At 42.3% G+C, this 23179-nt stretch overlaps 1 protein-coding gene across 2 annotated transcripts in view; it reads right to left on the bottom strand.

The window, feature by feature from the left end:
- ATP6V1E1 (ATPase H+ transporting V1 subunit E1) overlaps positions 1–21147 on the bottom strand; it is a 68502-nt gene extending 47355 nt beyond the window's left edge. For both annotated transcript variants that reach the window (XM_070409294.1, XM_070409295.1), the window contains exon 1: positions 20996–21147. In XM_070409294.1, coding sequence (XP_070265395.1) covers positions 20996–21028 — 33 coding nt within the window. In that variant the 5' untranslated portion in view covers positions 21029–21147. The remainder of the gene's footprint in view (positions 1–20995) is intronic.
- Positions 21148–23179: the final 2032 nt, after the last annotated feature.

The raw sequence follows: 23179 nt of genomic DNA, 5'->3' as shown, positions 1-23179 counted from the left end.
GGCATTTCTATATACCAATAGTGAACTTTCAGAAAGAGAGATTATAAAAACAATCCCATTTACCATCGCACCCCAAAAATTAAGATACCTAGGAATAAACTTAACTAAAGAGGTAAAAGACCTCTACTCAGAAAACTACAGGACGTTGAAAAAAGAGATAGAGGAAGACATAAACAGATGGAAGAACATACCATGTTCTTGGATTGGTAGAATCAACATCATTAAAATGTCCATATTACCCAAAGCAATCTATACATTCAACGCACTTCCCATTAAAATACCAATGGCCTTCTTCAAGGATCTAGAACGAACTCTCCAAAAATTCATCTGGAATAAAAAAAGACCCCGAATAGCTGCAGCGATCCTGAGAAAAAACAAAGTAGGTGGGATCTCAATGCCAGATATCAAGCTGTATTACAAAGCCACTGTTCTCAAAACTGCCTGGTACTGGCACAAGAACAGACATATAGATCAGTGGAATAGAATAGAGAGTCCAGAAATTAGCCCGAACCAATATGCTCAATTAATTTTTGACAAAGGAGGCATGAACATACAATGGAGCCAAGATAGTCTCTTCAATAAATGGTGTTGGGAAAATTGGACAGATATATGCAAGAAAATGAAACTAGACCACCAACTTACACCATACACAAGAATAAACTCAAAATGGATAAAGGACTTAAATGTACGACAGGAAACCATAAAAATTCTAGAAGAATACAAAGGCAGCAAAATCTCAGACATATGCCAAAACAATTTCTTCACTGATACAGCTCCTAGGGCAGTTGAAACTAAAGAGAAACTGAACAAATGGGACTACATCAAAATAAAAAGCTTCTGCACAGCAAAAGAAACCATCAACAAAACAACAAGAAAACCCACCTCGTGGGAAAACATATTTGCCAACGTCATATCTGATAAGGGCTTAATCTCCAAAATTTATAGGGAACTCATACAACTTAACAAAAAGAAGATAAACAATCCAATCAAAAAATGGGCCAAGGATCTAAATAGACACCTTTCAAAAGAGGACATTCAGAAAGCCAAGAGACGTATGAAAACATGCTCAAAGTCACTAATCATCCGAGAGATGCAAATCAAAACAACAATGAGGTACCATCTCACACCTGTCAGAATGGCCATCATCAACAAATCAACAAACGACAAGTGCTGGAGAGGATGTGGAGAAAAAGGAACACTTGTGCACTGCTGGTGGGAATGCAGACTGGTGCAGCCACTATGGAAGGCAGTATGGAGGTTCCTCAAAAAATTGGAAATGGAACTCCCATTTGACCCTGTGATCCCACTTCTAGGAATATATCCCAAGAAACCAGAAACACCAATCAGAAAGGATATATGCACCCCGATGTTCATAGCAGCACAATTCACCATAGCTAAGATCTGGAAACAGCCTAAGTGCCCATCAGTAGATGAATGGATTAGAAAGCTGTGGTACATCTACACGATGGAATACTATGCTGCTGTAAAAAAGAAGGAATTCTTACCATTTGCAACAGCATGGATGGAACTGGAGAGCATTATGCTAAGTGAAATAAGCCAGTCAATGAAGGAAAAATACCACATGATCTCACTCATTCATGGATAATAAAGACCATTACAAACTTTTGAACAATAATAGATACAGAGGCAGAGCTGCCTCAAACTGATTGTCAAACTGCAGTGGGAAGGCCAGGGAGGGTTGGGGGGGAGGAGGGAGGGGATTAAGAGATCAACCGAAGGACTGGTATGCATCCATATAACCATAACTAATGGACATAAGACACTGGGGGGTAAGGGAGGGCAGGGGTCTGTCAAGGGCGGGGGGGAAAAAAGGACACTTATGTAATACACTTTGTAATACTTTTAGCGAAAAATAAAAAAAAAAAAAAAAAAAAAAAAGAAAAAAAAAAAAAAAAAAAAAAAAAAAAAGAATCTCTGTCTAGCCAAGAGAAGAGTAATATCTGGGGCAGTGATGGCGAACCTTTTGAGCTCAGAGTGTCAGCATTTTGAAAAACCCTAACTTAACTCTGGTGCCGTGTCACATACAGAAATTTTTTGATATTTGCAACCATAGTAAAACAAAGACTTATAATCAACCAAAAAAATGAGTTCGTGTGTCACCTCTGACACGTGTGTCATAGGTTCGTCATCACTGATGGGCCACAGCTTTGGAACAACATGAAATGAAACAACATCCACATAAATAGGGGTGCCAGAAGAAGCCAGCAAGGAATAGAAAACCTGTTTGAAGAAACAATGGCAGAAAACTGTCACACAAGTCCAGGAATAACAGAGAGTTCCAATCAAAACGAACCCCAAAAGACCCACAGCAAGACACATCATAATTTAAAAGGCAAACATTAGACCTAACCGGTTTGCCTCAGTGGATAGAGCGTCAGCCTGTGGACTCAAGGGTCCCAGGTTCGATTCCGGTCAAGGGCAAGTACCTTGGTTGCGGGCACATCCCCAGTAGGGAGTGTACAGGAGGCAGCTGATTGATGTTTCTCTCTAACTTTTTATCCCTCTCTCTCTCCCTTCCTCTCTGTAAAAAATCAATAAAATATGTTTTTTTAAAAAAAGGACTCACAAAGACAGAAAGTGAAGAAATATAAAAAACACTTTTAAGCAAGTGGAAATGAAAAAAAAAAAAAAGCTGGGGCCCAATACTCATATCAGACAAAATAGACTTCCAAAGGAAGGCGATAACAGGAAAAAATGAAGGCCACTTTATAATAATAAAGGCATTGATACAAGAGGATATAATTCTGGTTAACATATGTGCACCCAATACAAGAGCATCCAAATAGCTTCTATAGCCCTGACCAGTTTGGCTCAGTGGATGGAGCATCGGCCTGCGGACTGAAGGGTCCCCAGGTTCGATTCCAGTCAAGGGCATGTACCTTGGTTGCGGGCACATCCCCAGTAGGGGGTGTGCAGGAGGCAGCTGATTGATGTTTCTCTCTCTTCGATGTTTCTAACTCTCTATCCCTCTCCCTTCCTCTCTGTAAAAAAATCAATAAAAATATATTTTTTAAGAAAATAGCTTCTATAATAATAAAAGCATAATATGCTAATTAAACCAAACAGCCGGACGACCTTCTGGACGACCTTCCAGACAAAGCCGGGGCTGCGAGGGCCGTGGCAGCCGCTGTGGCTGCGAGGGCCAAGCCCCTTGCACGAATTTCATGCATCAGGATTCTAATATAAAATAACTTCTGGAGGATATCAAGGGAGAAATCGATAGCAATACAATCACAGGGGATGTTAACACCCCACTTCACTGGAGAGATCTTTTTTTCCCACTTTTAAATATTGTTGAGAGTATTACAGATGTCCCCCTTTTGTCACCCCATCACCCCCCTCCACCCAGTTACCACCCTGCCCCATCCCAGGCCTTCACCACCCTTTTCTCTGTGTCCATAGGTAAGTTCTTTGGTAAATCTCTCCCCACCTACCACTCCCACTTCCCTGAGAGATTCAGTCTGTTCCATGTTGCCATGCCTCTGATTCTATTTTGTTCATCAGTTTATTTTGTTCATCAGACTTCTTGTTCATTTATTTTGATTTCTAGATTCATTTGTTCATAAATATGTATTTATTGCCATTTTATTTTTTTATTTTATTTTTTCACATTTTTTATCTCTTCTTCAAGAATATCCTTCAACATTTCATGCAGAAATAGAAAAAAACTTTAGTCTTTTCTTGTCTGTGAATCTCTTTATCTGACCTTCAATTCTAAGTGTTAGTGTTGCTGGGTAGGGTAATCTTGATTGCAGGTCCTTACTATTCATCACCTTCAATATTTCTTGTCACTCCCTTCTGGCCTGTAAAGTTTCTGTTGAGAAATCAGCTGACAGTTCTATGGGCACTCCCTTGTAGGTAACTAAGTGTTTTTCTCTTGCTGCTTTTAAGACGCCTACTTCTTTTACCAGGAAGGGGATGTTTTTTCTCATTATTTCTTCAAGTAGGTTTTCAATATCTTCCTCTTTCCATTTCTCTTCTGGCATCCCCATATTGTGAATGTTGGTACACTTGAAGTTGTTGCAGAGGCTCCTTACACTATCTTCATATTTTTGTATTCTTTTTTCTTTTTGCTCTTCTGCTTGGGTGTTTTTGCTTCCTTATATTCCAAATAGTTGATTTGATTATCAAAATCTTCTCTATCCTTAGCTGGTTTGGCGCAGTGGGTAGCAAGTCTGCCTGCAGACTGAAGGATTCCCGAGTTTGATCCCGGTTAAGAGCATATGCCCGGGTTGTGGGCTCAGTCCCCGATGGGAGGTGTGCAGGAGGCAGCCGACTGGTGATTCTCTTTTTTTTTTTTTTTTAAATTAAATCTTTATTGTTCAGATTATTACATTTGTTCCTCTTTTTTCCCCCCATAACTCCCCTCCTTCCAGCTCCCACCCCACCCTCCACCCTCACTCCCCACCCACTGTGTTCATCCATAGGTGCATGATTTTTGTCCAGTCACTTCCCGCATCTCCCACACCCCTTTTTCCCCCAAGAATAGTCAGTCTATTCCCTTTCTATGTCCCTGATTCTATTATAATCACCAGTTCATTCTGTACATCAGGTTATTTATTCACTTGATTCTTAGATTCATTTGTTGATAGATGCATGTTTGTTGTTCATAGTTTGTATCTTTACCTTTTTCTTCTTCTTCCTCTTCTTAAAGGATACCTTTCAGCATTTCATATAATACTGGTTTGGCGGTGATGAACTCCTTTAGCTTTTCCTTATCTGTGAAGCTCTTTATCTGACCTTCAATTCTGAATGATAGCTTTGCTGGATAAAGTAATCTTGGTTGTAGGTTCTTGGTATTCAGCACTTTGAATATTTCTTGCCATTCCCTTCTGGCCTGCAAAGTTTCTGTTGAGAAATCAGCTGACAGTCGTATGGGTATTCCCTTGTAGGTAATTGAGCCTCTTTCTCTTGCTGCTTTTAAGATTTTCTCTTTGTCTTTTGCTCTTGGCATTTTAATGATGATGTGTCTTGGTGTGGTCCTCTTTGGATTCCTTTTGTTTGGGGTTCTCTGCGCTTCTTGGACCTGTAAGTCCATTTCTTTCTCCAGGTGGGGGAAGTTTTCTGCCATTATTTCTTGAAATAGGTTTTCAATATCTTGCTGTCTCTCATCTTCTGGCACTCCAATGACTCTGATATTAGACCGCTTAAAGCTGTCCCAGAGGCTCCTTACACTATCTTCACACTTTCGGATTCTTTTTTCATTTTGCTTTTCCAATTGGGTGTTTTTTGTCGAATCTTTGGTTTGATTATTGTACTCCTCTGGTCTGCTATTGGGTATAATATTCTTTATTTCAGTCCGTGTATGCTTACTTTCTAATTTCTTTATCGTAGCATCGAGGGTCTCATTAGTTTTCATGAGGCTCTGCACAAATTTATGGCAAGCCCTCAAAATTGCGATTCTTAGCTCCATATCCTCCATTTCTGTCATGTTTTTTTGTCTCCGCATCTTTTATGCTTTCTTGGTGCACCCCCTTGTGGTCTCTGTGTGCAGTCTTGTTCTAGCCAAGCCTTAATTGTTGTAGTTAACACTAGAGGGATTTGACCCCCAGGCCGACTGGCTATAGGAATCAGCTGTATGGAAAACGTCTGCCTTCTGGGGAGGCGCTAATCCAGCCTTTGCCTGAGGCGATCGGCAAATGGCTGTGCGCAGGGTTTGGGCGGGGCGGGATCAACAGGGCGGGCGGAGGGAGCAGTTATGGCCACGCTCAGTCCCGTTCCCAGAGGCTATGCTTCTCAGAACCCCGGCAGCCGCTGCAAACCTCGGAGAGAAAGCTGCCCTCAGGTTCCAACTGATGCCGGATAATCCCGCTTCTCCCGTTTGAGTCTGGGTCCCTAGAGACTCACCCGGATCTGGAGCCCAGAGTCTGAGACTCACTCCCGACAGAAAACGACAACCGCGCCCTCAGCCACCAGCCCGCTTTGCGCGCGCACCTCGGTACCTCTGTATTTTCCACACTGCGCCGCCTCTGAGCCTCGATTTGCTGTTCTCTTTCCTTCTAGTTGTAGAGTCTCTCTTCAGCCAGCCTTCCTGTGGTTCTGGGTGATGTCCGTTCAGTCTTTTAGTTGTATTTTTGAAATGGTTGTTTGCGGCAGCGGTCTCCGGTGTTTACCTACGCCGCCATCTTGGTCTCCTGTCTATCTAGACTTTGGTGGTGATTCTCTTATCATCATTGATGTTTCTCTCTCCCTCTCCCTTCCTCTCTGAAATCAATAAAAATATATCGTCTCTACAACTGAATTCTTGTGAATTATTCTTTATTTCAGTTAGTATAGGCTTAATTTCTTATTTTATGTCTTTTACTTTCTCACTGAGATCCTTGAATGCCTCACTAAGTCCCTTGAAGCACTCTGAAACCCTTGAAATTCTCATTAAGATCCTTGAGCATTCTTATAATCCTTGTTTGGAACTCATATCCAGTAGTTTGCTTGCTTCCATTTCTTTCACTTGTCTCTGCATTTCAGCTGCTTCCCTGTGTTTGCTTCTATGTATAAGATAGAGCTGCAATGTCTCCTAGAATTCTTAGGGTGACCTTGTGTAGTAGGTGTCCTGTAGGGCCCAATGGCTAAGCCTCCCCAGTCACCTGAGCTGGGAACTCTAGGTAAACCTGTGTGCACTGTGTGCATAGTCTTGTAGTTGAGCCTTGATTGCTGTTGGAGTCATTGGGAGGAGTTGAAGTCCAGGCCATTTGGCTGTAAGGGCCAGCTGCAACTACAGTGGAAGAGCTGCTATTCAGGAAATACTCCTATCAAGAAGGATTTCATTCAGTGGGGCTTTAGTGCTCACTGAGTCTGGCCCTCAAGTGTGTTGCTTGTGGATGCGTAGAGTTGTAATCTGCTATGCTCTGAAGCTGTCCACCAGGTGCACTAGCTCTAGGGCTTCCAAGGAGGTGCAAAGTTTGCCACTGCCTGGAGTCACCCAGCAGGAGCTATAGAGAGATCTGCAGATGGCTACTATTTGTATTGGCTAGGTAGTGTCCAGGCAAGGCCCAGCTGTGAAACAAGGCAGGCTGGTGCTAGTTTCGAATCTTGGGTCTTTTACTGATAGGTTTGGGGAACACTGATGCCAGCTGCAGCTAGTTTGAGAGGTTTTACCAATGTCTGAAGCCAGAGCCAGTAACAGGCAATTCACATGGAAAAGCTGCTGCAAACAGCTTTGGTGTGGCAGCAAATTGGATGGGCAGGGTCTCAGTGAATTCCCAGGGCTGAGCAAATACTGTGAGTCAAGCTGATGGAAACTCAGATGTGGCTGCCTGCCAGCTCTGTGATGATGGAGGTCCCAGCACAGGAACAATGACCCCTGAAAGCACCCCTTTTTGGCAAAAAGCCTTTCCCAATTTCCTGCCCCTATGCCAGACAGTCCAGTTCCTCCATATATGTGTCTGGGTCCCTCAAAGTTGCTGGTGCTGGAGCTCAGAGCAATAGAGTACAAGTACTTTTGTGTGCCAGCCCTTTAAAAGAAAAACCTGGGTCTCCATCAGCCTCCATCTCACTCAGACACAATCGCTGGTTTTTACAGCACCCAGTTGTGGGGACTTCTCTTCCCGTCTCTGAAACTCTGAGTTGGGGGCCTGGTGTGCTGTTGGGACCCCCTGCTTCTCATAGGCGCCCTCCACAGAGATGATCTCGCTCCCGATTAAAAAAAACGGCACATGTGAGTGCTGGGCCAGCCTGTCCCATGTCTCTGCCCCTCCTACTAGTCACAGTGAACTTTCTTCTTTACTTCTCTCTTTTTTTTTTTGCTCTTTTTGTTCTTCACTTCTCTTGTTGTAGGACTTCCAATCAGTCAGCTTTCAGGTGGTTCTGAATGATGGTTGTTCTGTATTTTAGTTGTAATGCTGATGTGGTTGTGGGAGATGACACATACCCACATTTACCTATGCTGCTATCTTTTTTAAAAAAAATATATTTATTGATTTCAGAGAGGAAGGAAGAGGGAGAGAGAGATAGAAACATCAATGATAAGAGAGAATCACTGATCGGCTGCCTCCTGCATGCCCCCCACTGGGGATCGAGCCCGCAACCCAGGTATGTGCCCTTGGCTGGAATCGAACCTGGGACCCTTCAGTCCACAGAATGACGCTCTACCCACTGAGCCAAACCGGCTAGGGCTCTATGCTGCTATCTTGGTTCCTCTCTCTGGATAGATCTTCTAGACAAAAAATCAACAAGAAAACAGCGACTCTAAATGACACACTGTGTCAGATAGAATTAATTGACATTTTCAGGACATTTCACACCAAAGCTGAAGAATAATTAATTTAATAAAGTGCACATGGGCCATTCTCAAAGATAGACCACATGCAAAACAGAAAACAAGTCTCTACAAGTTCAAGAAGATTGAAATAATATCAAGCAAATTTTCAGATCACAATAGAATAAAATTAGAAATCAACTACAGCAAAAATACTCAAATACATTCAAACACATGGATGCTAGGTAGCACGTTGTTAAACAATGAAAGGGTTACCAATGAGATCAAGCAAGAAATCAAAAACTTCCTGGAAACAAATTAAAATGAACACACAACACAAAATCTATGGGACAAAGGGAAAGCAGTCCTGAGCGGCAAGTTCATAGCACTAGAGACCTACCAGAAAAAACACGAAAAATTAAAAATAAACTATTTAACCCTACAACTTAAAGAATTAGAAAGAGAACAACAAGAAAATCCCAGAGTCATTAGAACAAAGGACACAATAAAGATTAGAGCAGAAATAAATGATAGACTAAAAAACAAACAAACAGTCAATGAAACAAAGAGCTGGGTCTTTGAAAAGATAAACAAGATTGATGCACCTCTAGCCAGACTCATCAAGAAACAGAGAGAGGACCCAAATAAACAAAATCAGAAATGAAAGCAGTGAAGTAAAACTAACTCCACAGAAATACGAAGGATCACAAAACAAACAAACAAAATACTATGAATGACTATACTCCAACAAACTGGACAACCTGGACGAAATGAAATTTTCCTAAATAAATACAATCTTCCAAAACTCAATCAGGAAGAATCAGAAAACCGGAATAGGATAACTACTGATGAAATTGAAGCAGTAGTAAAAAAAAAAAAACAAACTTCCAGCACGCAAAAGCCCTGGTCTGGATAGCTTCACAAGGGAGTTTTACCAAACATTCAAAGAAGAACCAACCCCTATCCTCCTCAAACTATTCTAAAAAATTCAAGAGGAAGGAACATTTCCAAGCTCTTTGTATGAGGCCATCAGTATCATAATTCCAAAACCAGATAAACACACTACAAAGAGAATTATAGGCCAATATCCCTGATGAACGTAGATGCTAAAATCCTCAACAAAATATTAAGAAACTAGAGGCTAGGTACATGGATTTGTGCACATTGAAAGGAAATTAATTAAAAGTTGGCCGGTGGGATAGGACTGGGTGAAATGGGCCAAACACACCCAGGAGTCAACCTCCCGCAGTTCTTCCCTGGCTGCCCACACCTGGGGCGGCACTGGGGCTCAAAGGGCATCTGTGGAGTGAGCAGGGTCCCTCCGGCAAGTGGGATTCCTTGACCTGGCCTGCGGGGATCGGGCCAAAACCAGCAGTCCAACATCCCCCAAGGGGTCCCAGAGTGTGAGAGGGCACTCTGCAAAGTTGCTGTCGCTTCTCAGCTCCTGCGTTGAGCGTCTTCCCCCTAGTGGTCAGTGCACATCATACCTACCCACCGGTCGGCTGGTCGCTGAGTATTTTATTTATATATATATATACACATACTAGTGGCCCGGTGCATGAAATTCATGCACATTAAAAGGGAATTAACTAATTAACTAGAGGAAATATTTTAATACTAGAGGCCCAGTGCACGAAATTCATGCACGGGGTGGGGGTGGGGTCCCCTCAGCCCAGCCTGTACCCTCTCCAATCCGGGACCCCTCGGGGATGTCCGACTGCCAGTTTAGGCCCGATGCCGGATCCCAGGGATTGGACCTAAACTGGCAGTCAGACATCCCTCTCACAATCCTGGAACGCTGGCTCCTAATCACTCAACTGCCTGCCTGCCTGGTCACCCCTTACTGCCCCCCATGCTGGCCTGGTCGCCCCACGCAGCCAGCTTCTTTTTTTTCTCTTTCTTTTTTAAATTCTTTATTAGTTAACGTATTACAAATGTGTCCTCATCCCCCCCATTAAACCCCCATCCTCCCCCCCCCCCCCACTCATGCTCTCATCCCCCTGTTGTCCATGTCCATTGGTTTGGCTTATATGCATGCATACAAGTCCTTTGGTTGATCTCTTCCCCTTGCCCCCTCCCTCCCCTACATTCCCTCTGGGGATTAACAGTCTGATCACTTTTTCTCTGTCTTTGGATCTGTCCCTGTTCATCAGTCTATGTTGTTCTCTATATTCCACAAATGAGTGAGATCATGTGGTATTTATCTTTCTCTGACTGGCTTATTTCACTTAGCATAATGCTCTCCAGTTCCATCCATGCTGTTGCAAAAGGCAAGAGTTCCTTCTTTTTTACCGCAGCGTAGTATTCCATTGTGTAGATGTACCACAGTTTTTTAATCCACTCATCTGTTGATGGGCACTTAGCTATGGTGAATTGTGCTGCTATGAACATAGGGGTGCATATATCCTTTCTGATTGGTGTTTCTGGCTTCTTGGGATATATTCCTAGAAGTGGGATCACTGGGTCAAATGGGAGTTCCATTTTTAGTTTTTTGAGGAAGCTCCCTACTGTTCTCCACAGTCAGCCTGCTTCTTTAGTCATTTGGTCGTCCCTCACTAACCCCCCTGCCGGCCTGGTTGTAGGAAGTCACCTTGTGACGGTGTGATGGCCAATTTGCACATTACCTCTTTATTATCTAGGATTTCTATTTGCCCTTTCTAATAAAAGTGTCAGAGATGAAAGAAAATTACTAAAATGTATATGAAAATCTCCCGTCAGTCTGGAGCACGCCGAGGGACCCAGAGTCAAGTCCCCGCCCACCTGCTTATGCTTCGAAATCGCACAAGACCCAGACCCGGCCAGCCCCACCTCCGTCAAGCCCCACCGGGTAGGGGGTGTGGCCTGAGGTCCCCTGTCAAGCCCCACCAGGCTGGGGGGTCACGGTCTGAGGTTCCCTGCCCCGACCAGGCGCCATGCAGCCTCAGGTCCCTGTTGATCGGTCGTTACACATCACAGCGTGACAACCATTTGCATATTAGCATTTTATTATTATGATAGCTCAAATCCAGCAATACATTAAAAAGACCACATATAATGACCAAGTGGTTTTCTGCCATCATTTCTTCAAATACCTTCTCTATGCCTGTCTCCCTTCCTGCCTCTTCTGGCACACCTATTCTAATACTGTTACATTTAACAATATCCCACAGCTCCCTTAAGCTGTCCTCCTGTTTTTTAATTGTTTTTTTTTCTTTTTGGTTCTCTGATTGACATTTTCAACTCTGTCTTCTAATTCACTGAGTCGATCCTCAGCTTCCCCTAATCTGCTGTAATTCCTTCCAATGTGTTCTTTGTGTTATGTCATTCTTTCTCCCAGATTTTTCTTTTTTCATAGTTACTATATCCTTTTTCATGCTATTGAGCATTTTTACCATCATTACTCTGAACTCTGATTCAGATAAATTTCTTATCTCTGCTTCATTTATCTCTTCTGGAGAATTCTCTAGTTCTTTCATTTGGAGATTGTTTCTTTGTCTCCTCATTTTGGCTGTTTAGGTTTTTGACTATATATTAGGGCAGTGGTCGCCAACCGGTGGTCCGCAGACCAATGGTGGTCCGTGAAGTCTGAAAGGTTGGCAGCCGCTGGTTTAAGAAAACCTTTGGAGCAGCAATCGCCAACTGGTGGTCCGTGAGGTTTGAAAGGTTGGCTACCACTTTATTAGGTAGCTCCTCTACACCTCTCAATCTCTAGTGCAGGACAGTATTAAAGGCTGTTTCTGACTAATTAGATCAAGCAAAGACTCAAAGCCTCCAGAGACCACCTCTACCTACAGACTGAGATGATTCCAGCTTGAATTGCCCCTCAGGTAATCGTCCTCAGGTGTGGTGAGAGTTTTTTTTCAACAGGGTGGGGCAGTTGCTTCTTTCTAGAGCAGTGATGGCGAACCTTTTGAGCTCGGCATGTCAGCATTTTGAAAAACCCTAACTTAACTCTGGTGCCGTGTCACATATAGAAATTTTTTTGATACTTGCAACCATAGTAAAACAAAGATTTATATTTTTGATATTTATTTTATATATTTAAATGCCATTTAACAAAGAAAAATCAACCAAAAAAATGAGTTTGCGTGTCACCTCTGACACGCGTGTTATAGGTTCGCCATCACTGTCCTAGAGGCTAATTGTTATTTTTAATCTCTTAAGTGGCCTCAGGGCAAGGTGTTTTCCAATAGGGTGTATCAACTATCTTCCCCCTAGGCAAAGCAAATGTCTATGTGGGAAAGATATCCTCCTGAGTGAGAGAATGACTCAGCCCAGGAAACTTGGGTTGTCTGCCTTCTGAGCTCTTTCCCCCAAGTCCCCTGTCCTGGCTTCTGCTCTCACAGCTCCAGTCCACTTCACCCTCCCTCTGCCAGAGCACAAGTTGAGTTGCTCCACAGAGAATTTAGTGCACTGGCCCTTTAAGAGGGTGCCTGAGTTTCCAGCTGTCACTCCCTGGCAGACAGCACCCTGTTGCTTTTCATGGCCAGATGTTATGTGGGTACCCTCAGTTTTGGTGGTCTCTGCTGCGGGGCCCAGATTGGGGACTGGATCCCAGAATTCTCAGTGGCAATCCCCCACAGGTGAGATATTTCTGGGACTTCAGTTGTTGTCTGTGGGTGCCCAGCCAGCACTTTCGTGCCTCCGCCCCTCCTACTAGTCTCCATGCAGTCGCAGCACTTTCAGTCCTCGGGTATCAGGGTTCTCTCCTGCGAGTTTTCCGTTGATTATTCAGGAAGTTTTTCTGTATTTTAGTTGTAATACCTGTTTGTTCCTGGGAGCATGTCTGTGCAGCATCCACTTACTCTGCACCATTTTTAATCTCCCCTCCCAAATGGGATTTATTCCAGGGATGCAAGGCTGGTACAGTAGGTCCTTGGGTTACATCGGAGATCTGTTCCTATGGCGCGACGTAACGCGATTTTCGCTGTAAGACGACTACATAACCCACCTACATAAGCACTTACGTCACTCACATGGAGCACATACACAGCAGTAATAAAGTGAAACAGTAAAAAAAAAATTTAAAAGAAAGATAATTCCTGACCTTGTGGTAAATAAGTAATAATAAACATAAAGCACATATGTACATACATCGAAATGACGGAACTTTATTTTATAAATAAATGGGAGATGGCGATGTAACCACATATCGATGTACGTCGAGTCCAACGTAACCCGAGGGCTGCCTACAATACTCACAAATCAAGAAATATGATACATCACATAAACAGATTGCAAGACAAAAATCACGTGATCATTATCAATTGATGCAGAAAAATAATTCCACAAAATCCAACAATGCTTTTTGATAAAAACTCTCTGCAAAGTGGGAATACAGGGATCATACCTCAATAAAAGCCATACATGACAAACCTACAGCCAGCATCATACTCAATGGACAAAAACTAAAACCATTTCCCCTAAGAACAGGAACAAGACAGGGATGCCCACTTTCACCACTCTTGTCCAACGTAATACTGGAAGTCCTAGCCACAGGGATCAGACAAGAAGAGATAAAAGGCATACAAATTGGAAAGGAGGAAGTAAAGCTGTCATTATTTGCACATGACATGATAGTGTACATAGAAAATCCTAAAGATTCCATCAAAAACCTACTAGGTTTAATAAGTTCAGCAATGTAACAGTATACAAAATTAACACCCAGAGTTCTACAGCATTTTTAAATACCAATAATGAACTTTCAGAAAGAGAAAATAAACAAAAATCCCACTTACCAGTGCAACAACAAAAATAAGATACTTAGAAATAAACTTAACCAAGGAGGTAAAAGAGCTGTACTCGGAAAACCACAGGACATTGAAAAAAGATTGAGGAAGATGTAAACAAATGGAAGAAAGTACCGTGTCATGACTAGTAGAATCAATATCATTAAAATGTCCATACTACCCAAAGCAATCCACAGACTCAATGCAATTCCTTTTAAAATACCAAAACAAATGGGACCACATCAAAATAAAAAGCTTCTGCTCTGCAAAAGAAACCATCAACAAAGTAACAATGGAGCACATGGTATGGGAGAATATATTTGTCAATGATACATCTGATAAGGGGTTAATCTCCAAAATATGTAAGGAACTCATACAACTTAACAAAAGGAAGACAAACAATTCTATATAATAAAGAGCTAATATGCAAATGATCATCATGCCCTCACGCCATCATGGCTCAGACACTCAACACTGGGGAGAGAGGAATGGGGAACAACCAGGCACAAATGAGCTCGTGAGAGAGGAATGGGGACCAGCCAGGCACAAATGAGCTTGCAAGAGAGGAATGGGGACCAGCCAGGCACAAATGAGCTTGCAAGAGAAGAATGGGGACCAGCCAGGCACAAATGAGCTCACGAGAGAGGAATGGGGACCAGCCAGGCAAATGAGCTCGCGAGAGAGGAATGGGGACCAGCCAGGCTGCAGCCCAGGAGAGGGACAAGCCGCCCGCCCCACAGTCCTGGGTGCCTGCGGCCGGCCAGAGTGAGGGAAGCCCGGGTCCTGGGTGCCGGGCGAGGCAGAGGCGGTTATGGGCGATCAGGCCCACAGGGGAGCAATTAGGGGCGATCAGGCAGGCAGACACAGTGGTTGGGGCAATCAGGCAGGCGAGCAGTTAGGAGCCAGTGGTACCAAATTGCGAGAGGCAGTCGAACATCCCCCAAGGGACCCCCCCCTCCATGCACAAATTTCGTGCACAGGGTCTTTAGTCCAATTTAAAAACAGCAAAGGACTTTCTCCAAAGTGGAATACAGAAGGCCTAGAGGCATATGAAAAAAATGCTCAAAGTCACTAATCATCAAAGTCATTAAAACAACTATGAAGTATCACCTCACACCTGTCAGAATGGCTAATGTAACAAATCAACAAACGGCCAAGTGTTGGTGAGGATGTGGAGAGAACTCCAGTACACTGCTGGTGGGAATGCAGACTGGTGCAGGCACTATCAAAAACAGTATGAAATTACCTCAAAAAATTAAACATGGAACTGCCATTTGACCCAATGATCCCACTTCTAGGAATATATCCTAAGAAACCCAAAACACCAATCAGAAGGAATATATGTTCATAGCAGGGCAATTTACAATAGCTAAGATTTGGAAACAGCCCAAGTACCCATCAGGAGATGAGTGGATATAAAAAGTCTGGTACATTTACACAACGGAATACTATGCAGCTGTAAAAAAAGAAAGAACTCTTACCATTTACAACAGCATGGATGGACCTGAAGAATATTATGCTAACTGAAATAAGCCAGTCAGACAAAGACAAGTACCACATGATCTCACTCATATGTGGAATCTAATGAACAAAATAGATCCAGAGACATAGAAGCATGAACAGACTGTTGAACCTCAGAGAGAAGGCAGGGAAGGGTGGGTGGGAAGAGATCAACCTATGAACTTGTATGCATATTTGCATAACCCATGGACACAGACAACAGTGTGGTGAAAGCCTGGGGTAGTGGGCAGGAGTGTGCTAGAAGAGGCCAATGGGGAAAAAGGGAACATATGTAATACTTTCAACAATAAAGATTTTTTTTAATATTTAAAAAGAAGTACAAATTGGTTGTTACAGAATAGCCATGAGGATGTAAAGTACAGCATAAGGAACAGAGTCGACAATATTGCAATTTCTATGTATGGTGTCAGAAGGGTGGGAGATTTATCAGGATGATCACTTAGTAAGTAATGTAATGCTTAATCACTGGGGTGTGCACCTGAAACTAATATAATAATGTATGTCAACTGTAATTGAAAAATAAAAGATTTTAAAATGAAAAAAAATTTAAGAATAAAATGAGGGGAATTAAAGAATATACAAGCAACACAGCTAATCAAATTCACTGGTGGTTTCATTTCATAGGGGTCCACCTAAAAAAAAAAAGAAAAGGAAATTTTTTTAAAAAGCAGTTGCCCTGGTCACTAATTGCTTGGTGGTTAGAGTGTCAGAATGCACAGCAAAAGGTGAAGGGTTTGAGTAACCATTAAGGGCATGTAACATTTTCCAGCTTCTCCATGTAACACAAAGATACCATAAATATAAGGTACACATCGGTGTACAAAAGTGAGTTAAGATTTGTTTCACAAGAATGTAAACATTCTTAACACTACAGAGCTGTACACTTAAAAATGGTAAAGAGGGCCCTAGCTGGTTTGGCTCAGTGGATAGAGCGTTGGCCTGCAGACTGAGGGGTCCCAGGTTCAATTCCGGTCAAGGGCATGTACCTTGGTTACAGGTACATACCCAGTGGGGAGTGTGCAGGAGGCAGCTGATTGATGTTTCTCTCTCATTGATGTTTCTAACTCTCTATCCCTCTCCATTCCTCCCTGTAAAAAATCAATAAAATATATTTTTTTAAAAAAATGGTTAAGAGGGCCCTAGCCAGTTTGATTTAGTGGTTAGAGCATTGGCCCACAGACTGAAGGGTCTCGGGTTTTATTCTGGTCAAGGGCACGTACCTAGGTTGTAGGCTTGATCCCCAGCCCTGGTGGGGAGCCTGTGGGAGGCAAACAATCAATGTGTCTTTCTGACATTGAAGTTTTTCTCTTTCTCAACCCCTCCCACTCTCTCTAAAAATCAACGGGAAAAAATGTCCTTGGGTGAGGATTAACAATAACAAAAAAAAAGGTTAAGATGGTAAATTTCATGTGATGTGTTGTATAAAATTTTTAAACAGTGACTTAAGAAAACAACCCTGTGGAATAAATGTCTTAAAGAAAATATACCAAAAAAAAGAAAGAAAGAAAATATACAGTATGGTTTAGAAGGAAATTTTTTTTAAAATAAACATTCTTTGGAGCTATCCCACTCTTAACGACCAAAATAAGTATGATAATTAGGAGTCTATTTTAAAAGTAACACAATACTGGGGTCTACTCATCCCCTGGAGAAGTAGCCGCCACAGTGAGGAGACGTGGGTGGGGGACTGGGGGAGCCAAGGTTTTACAGCTCTTTAAAACATTGCACAGGACCAGACAGCAAGTTTTTAAAAATAATACCAGAGCATTAGAAGCAGCCAGAATAAAAATAAAGAATTCAAAAGTAATAAAAATGTGCCCTACATGGTTTGGCTCAGTGGACAGACCATCGGCCTATGGACTGAAGGGTCCCAGGTTCAATTCTGGTTAAGGGCACATGCCCGGGTTGCGGGATTGATCCCCGGTTGGGGGCATACAGGAGGCAGCCAATCAATAATGATTCTCTCTCATCATTGATGTTTCTATCTCTCTCTCTCCCTCTTTCCTCTCTGAAATCAATAAAGATATATTAATAATAATAATAATAATAAAAATGAAGCTTCTCCTAAGAAAATAAAAGAGCTAATAAAAGAGAGGTTCCAGTGTGGAATTGTTATTCAGAACATCCATTATACAAGGTATTCACAAAAATCACAGTACACTGAAATTGGTCCCTAGGAAATACCTTTTAGAGAAAATGTGCCATTGAATTTTTTAGGATAAAATCAAGTTTTTGTAATTTTTTATTTAAAAATACATAACTGCAACAAAATCCTGGAAATGCAGATATTTTCCTCTGAACTGGCATGTTGAAAATGAGTGAATTATAGTTTTATAATTAAATGTAACATTAAAAGGACACTGCTGAAAACTACAGGCCATAGCTAAGTATTTCAAAAGAGAACATTAGATATTTAATTGAAAATCAAACTTTACGAAGTGATATAAATGCTTAGGGAAACATATTATACTAGAGGCCCGGTGCACGAAATTAGTGCGGGGGGGGGGGGGGAGGGGGGAGGTTGTCCCTCAGCCTGGCCTGCACCCTCTCGCAATCCTGGACCTCTCAGGGGATGTCTTACTGCCGCAGTCGCAAATCTCTTGCAATCCGGGACCGCTGGCTCCTAACCGCTCGCCTGCCTGATCGCCCCTAACTGCTCACCTGCCTGCCTGATCTCCCCTAACTGCTCGCCTGCCTGCCTGGTCACCCCTTACCACTCGCCTGCCTGCCTGATCGCCCCTAAACGCCTCTGCCTGCCTGCCTGATCACCCCTAACTGCCTCTGCCTTCCTGCCTGATCACCCCTTACTACTCGCCTGCCTGCCTGATCGCCCCAACCGCCTCTGTTTCGGCCCCCGCCATGGCGGCTTCATCCTGAAGGTCGTTTGGCTGTCCGGTCTAATTAGCATATTACACTTTATTATTATTGATTTTACTTCTCTTTGACCTTGATGAATATTTTGGTCTTACCATAACTATTTGAGAATGCCATATTTTGACAAGTTGATGGGTTTTCCTCCTTTGTGAAATGAAACTATTAAATTAGAATTATTTGATTAAATTGATGTTTAGTCCCCAAAACATATAAATTGGTCAAAAGATTACAGTGTGTGGCCCTGGCCAGGTGGCTCAGTTGGTTAGAGCATCTTCCAGATATGCCAAAGTCGGAGGTTCAATCCCTGTTCAGGCCACATACAAGAATCAACCAATGAATGCATATATAACAACAAATTGATGTCTCCCCCCACCCCCCTTTCTCTCTCTAAAATCAATGAAAAAAAATTTTTTTAAGTAACACAATACTTGTAAAATCTCAAGGTTTGAAATATTCAGGGCACCTAATCCAGAGTTAAATGTGTAGAAAATCTCTGTGACTTTGCAAAAAGGATTAGCCCCCTATAAATCTGTGTGTGTGGTTGTGGTCAGAATGGTAGTCTCCCTAGTTCAGTTTGAAGCCTCAAGTGAACTCAGTCTGGAATTTTAAAAATAGTTTAACTAAATATGGTAATCAAATCAGATGTTTATAAATACTACAAGGCATATTTGGCCTCTGTGGGTGAAAACCCTGATTCAAACCTGCATTATCTGCCTATATCACTCAAGCTGAACTATTTGCTACCAGATCTGACAGCCTAGAGCAAAACAACACTATTTTAACCGAGGTCAGAGAAGCCTGTTTACAGTCAACATGATCATATTTTCTCCTTAAGAGTCCAACAAGAGAAACAGTCAATCCCTTAAGGACATTTAACTCCACCCCAAAGGCAGAAAAACCTGACCTTTAAAAAAATACTTTCTTCTTCCAGCTAACCCAGTAATTTAATTTTTGGGAGTCAAATAGATTCCTTTGAAAATCTGATGAAATAAAGGCCCATACTCCCCCGACAGAAAAGCAAATATATACAAGTACTTTTTAAAGATTTTTAATTGATTTTGAGAGAGAGGAAGAGAAAAGGAGAGAAATACCACCGGAGATCAAGCATGCAACCTGGGCATGTGCCCAGATCAGGAATGGAACTGGCAACCTTTCAGTACATGGGGTGACGCCCAACCAATGAGCCATACTGGCCAGGGCAATATACAAGTATTTTATACAATGGGAAAGTAGTAAGGGAATCTAGAGTTTATTAAGCACTACTATGTGCTTAGTGTTTGGCCTATTCACAGCTGAAAAAACAGGAAACAAAACACACTGCCCTACAGGAGGTTATATGTGCCAGGGATACAGGCAGATTTCTTCACCCTTTCAATTTTACAGAAAGAAAAAATGGTTTTGACCTAGATTCCAAGAAAATAAACTGCTTTACCTTTATATTTTTCCTGTGAAAGCCTTAGTCTTCAGTATAACAAGGTGGGGGGAGGAAGATAAAGGAACAAGAGTAAGAAGAGAATCAGTACTAATGACTGGACTTACTAGAGTATCTGGAGGGCATTGTACTTTTCCACTATATCAAGTTTTCCTACAGTAAAAATTAAAGCAGCAGTGATAAATGTTCAAAAAGCTCACTGTTCTGTAAGAATATTGAAAGATTTCTTGAAATTCTCCACAGATGCTATTTTTGTCACCCCTTTTTATTTTGTGATTAGCACAAGAACCACTGAAATGAAAAAACAATCCACTCTTCTTAGTGCATATTAGGTTAAGAATAAAATACAAAGGTATTTTCAAGGAAATGGAAAAATCGAAGAAAAAAAAGCATCATATTGCTCATCTAAGACTATTCATAAGCCAGTGAGCTTTAGTCAGGGAATTTTCCTACTATGTACTTCAAAAAGAAGTAGACTTAGTTCTCTAAATTATGCAGAGATTAAATTGCAGCCTCAAGCTTCCTTTTCTGAAAAACCTATTGGCAATATGATTCTTAAATGCAAGGACCCTAATTTCAGAGTATCTATGGCAGGACAATCGGAAACCATTTTTTTCTCTCATGTTATAAGCCTTTAGATGCCACAATATTCTCCTGAGAGACTTTTGCACTCCTTACTGCCTACAAACTTGAAGGTATGGCTCGACAAACATTAATGTGCAGACTGATGGGAGATCAATCACACAACTCATTGTGACAGGAGACTCCTCCAAAATGAAAATTAACAGTTCATGAAAACGAATGACCTCAAAAAAGTGGAAGCCGCTCTCTCCCCTCAGCACCCTTTTCTTTCGCGTATTGTAAACCCTTCCATCAGAGTTAAAAACCAAGTGAAAAGGGTATTTTCAACCCTTGCATTCAATTTGCATTTCAATCCTTGTTTTCAACTCTCTGCTCTACCAAGAACAGCTAATACCATGGTTAAATAGGGAGAGACGAAGCAAGACCCAAAGAACGTTCGAGGAGGCGCCCGCAAAACTCAAGCAGAAGTCACGAGTTCCGAGGTTATTCCCGGATTAGCCAGACTCCCTCCCGGAGACAAACCACCAGGACACCGGACCTTGGGGCAAAGGAGGCTCCTTCGGCATCTGGGCTGACAAGGCCGCGCCTTCCCTGAGCCGGGCTCCAGACCATCACCCCGGGACCGGTTCCGCAACTTCGCGAGGCCCAACCCCAGCCCCTCACCTGCTTTTGCACGTCAGCATCGCTGAGGGCCATAGTGAAAGCGATGCTAGGCCGATGGGCAACTAGCTCGAGCTTAGGCCTGAAGAGGATGGTGGAGAAAAGGGAAGAAAACCCTGCGCAGGTTCCTCTTCCCTTTGCTTTGTAATCCCAGGTTCCGGTTCCTGTCAAGTGACCGCGCAGCCGAGACACGTGAGCCTTCTCAGCCAGTAGGAAAAGAGCAGGCCTCCGAAAGTCCCGCCCCTGCCCCCCTCCATAGCAAGGCACTTGACAGGGGCGCAGCCTGTACTCTTAACATTTGCGGGTAATTTCTCCGTGCTGTTTTCCTCAACAGCTTTCATATCAATGAAAGAGAGGGAAGATCAGGAATTCTGGCATCTGAAGTTAGTGAAGCTGTGTGAATTTCTCCAGCCTTACAGCCCTTGCAGTTTTTTATAAACATTTTAAATATTTTGCCCTAGACGGGTTGGCTCAGTTCATAGAGCATCCTCCTGCGGACTGAAGGGTCACCTGGTTGATTCTGGTCAAGGGCACATGCCTGGGCTGCCAGCTCCATCCCCAGTGGGGGGCATGCAGGAAGCAGCGGATCAATGATTCTCTCTCTTCATTGATGTTTCTATCACTCTATCCCTCTCCCTTCCTCTCTGAAATCAATAAAAAAAATACTTTTAAAAAGTTTAAATATTCAATAATAAATACAGTGGCAGAGCTGCCTCAAACCGATTGTCGGACTGCAGTGGGAAGGCCAGGGAGGGTTGGGGGACAGGAGGGAGGGGAGTAAGAGATCAACTGAAGGACTTGTATGCATCCATATAACCATAACTAATGGACATAAGACACTGGGGAGTAAGGGAGGGCAGGGGCTTGTCAAGGGTGGGGGGGGGGGGGAAAGGACACTTATGTAATACCCTTTGTAATACTTTTAGCGAAAAATAAAAAATAAATAAATAAAATAATAATAAAAAAAAGTTTAAATATTTTATTTATACAAAAACATAATTTAGTATTTTACTTTCTTGGTCTTAATGAAAGGAAACTCGATAATACTTATTCATAATTTTTTGTTGTTGTTGTTAATCCTCACCCAAGGATATTTTTCCATTGATTTTTAGAGAGAGTGGAAGGAGGGGGAGAGACACAGGATAGAAGCCTCAATTGGTTGCCTTTGCATGCTCCCCACCAGGGCCAGGGATCATGCCTGCAACTGAGCTACAGGTCCCAGGGTCAACTGCTCTATCCACTGAGCCAAACAGGCGAGGCTATTAATAGATTTTATTTAAAGTTATAGAAAAATTGAGCAGATAGAGCAGAGAGTTATCAGGTAGATACCTTTGTCACCCTCAAACAGTTTCCCCTATTAATGTTTTTTGGCCACAAATATGAGAGTTTGTTTTCCAGTTTCCCCAGTTATTAACATCTTAGATTAGTGTAATGTATCTGGCACAGTTAATTAACCAATATTGGTGTATTAACTAATGTCAATAATTTATTTGGATTTTCTTACTTTTAATCCAATGCCCTTTTCTGTTCCAAGATACTACATTTTGTTTAGTTATGTCTCCTAAGTTTACTCTTGACTGTGATAATTTCTCAACCTTTCCTTGTATTTGAAGACCTTGGAAGTTTTGAGGGTACTAATTAGGTATATTGTAGGATGCACCTCTATTGGAAATTTTCTCATCATTGATTGTGAGTTATGGGTTTTTGGTAGGAAGATCACAGATGTAAAAGTGCCATTTTTATCATGTCATATCAAGTATTCATGCTGTCAACATTTTTTATGACTTTCTTTTCTTTTTTGTTAATCCTCACTCAAGGATATTTTTTCCATTGATTTTCTAGAGAGTGGAAGGGATGGAAAGAGAGAGAGAAAAAAGAGAGACACATAGATTGGTTGCCTCCCACATAGCTGGGACCCATGGCAGTGCCCGGGGATTGAATTGCAACCCAGGTAATTGCCCTTGACTGGGAATCAAACCTGAGACCCAAGATGAAACTTAAGATAATTGCCCAACTATAGGCTAATGTAAATGTTCCTGGGCCGATGACACCAACCACTGAACTACACCGGCCAGGGCTCAACATCATTTTTTACTATTGGTGTTGACCATGAAGGCCTGGCTGATGTAGTTTTTGTCAGGTTTCTCCACTGTAAAGTTACACACACACCCTTTACTGTACTCTTTA

The sequence above is a fragment of the Myotis yumanensis genome, unplaced genomic scaffold (assembly GCF_028538775.1).
Source record: "Myotis yumanensis isolate MYYU_CA2020_CCGP unplaced genomic scaffold, mMyoYum1.0.hap1 SCAF_3, whole genome shotgun sequence".
Taxonomy (NCBI): Eukaryota; Metazoa; Chordata; class Mammalia; order Chiroptera; family Vespertilionidae; genus Myotis; species Myotis yumanensis.
Note: the sequence above shows the minus strand (reverse complement) of the source record. Positions and strands in the feature narration are given on the sequence as shown.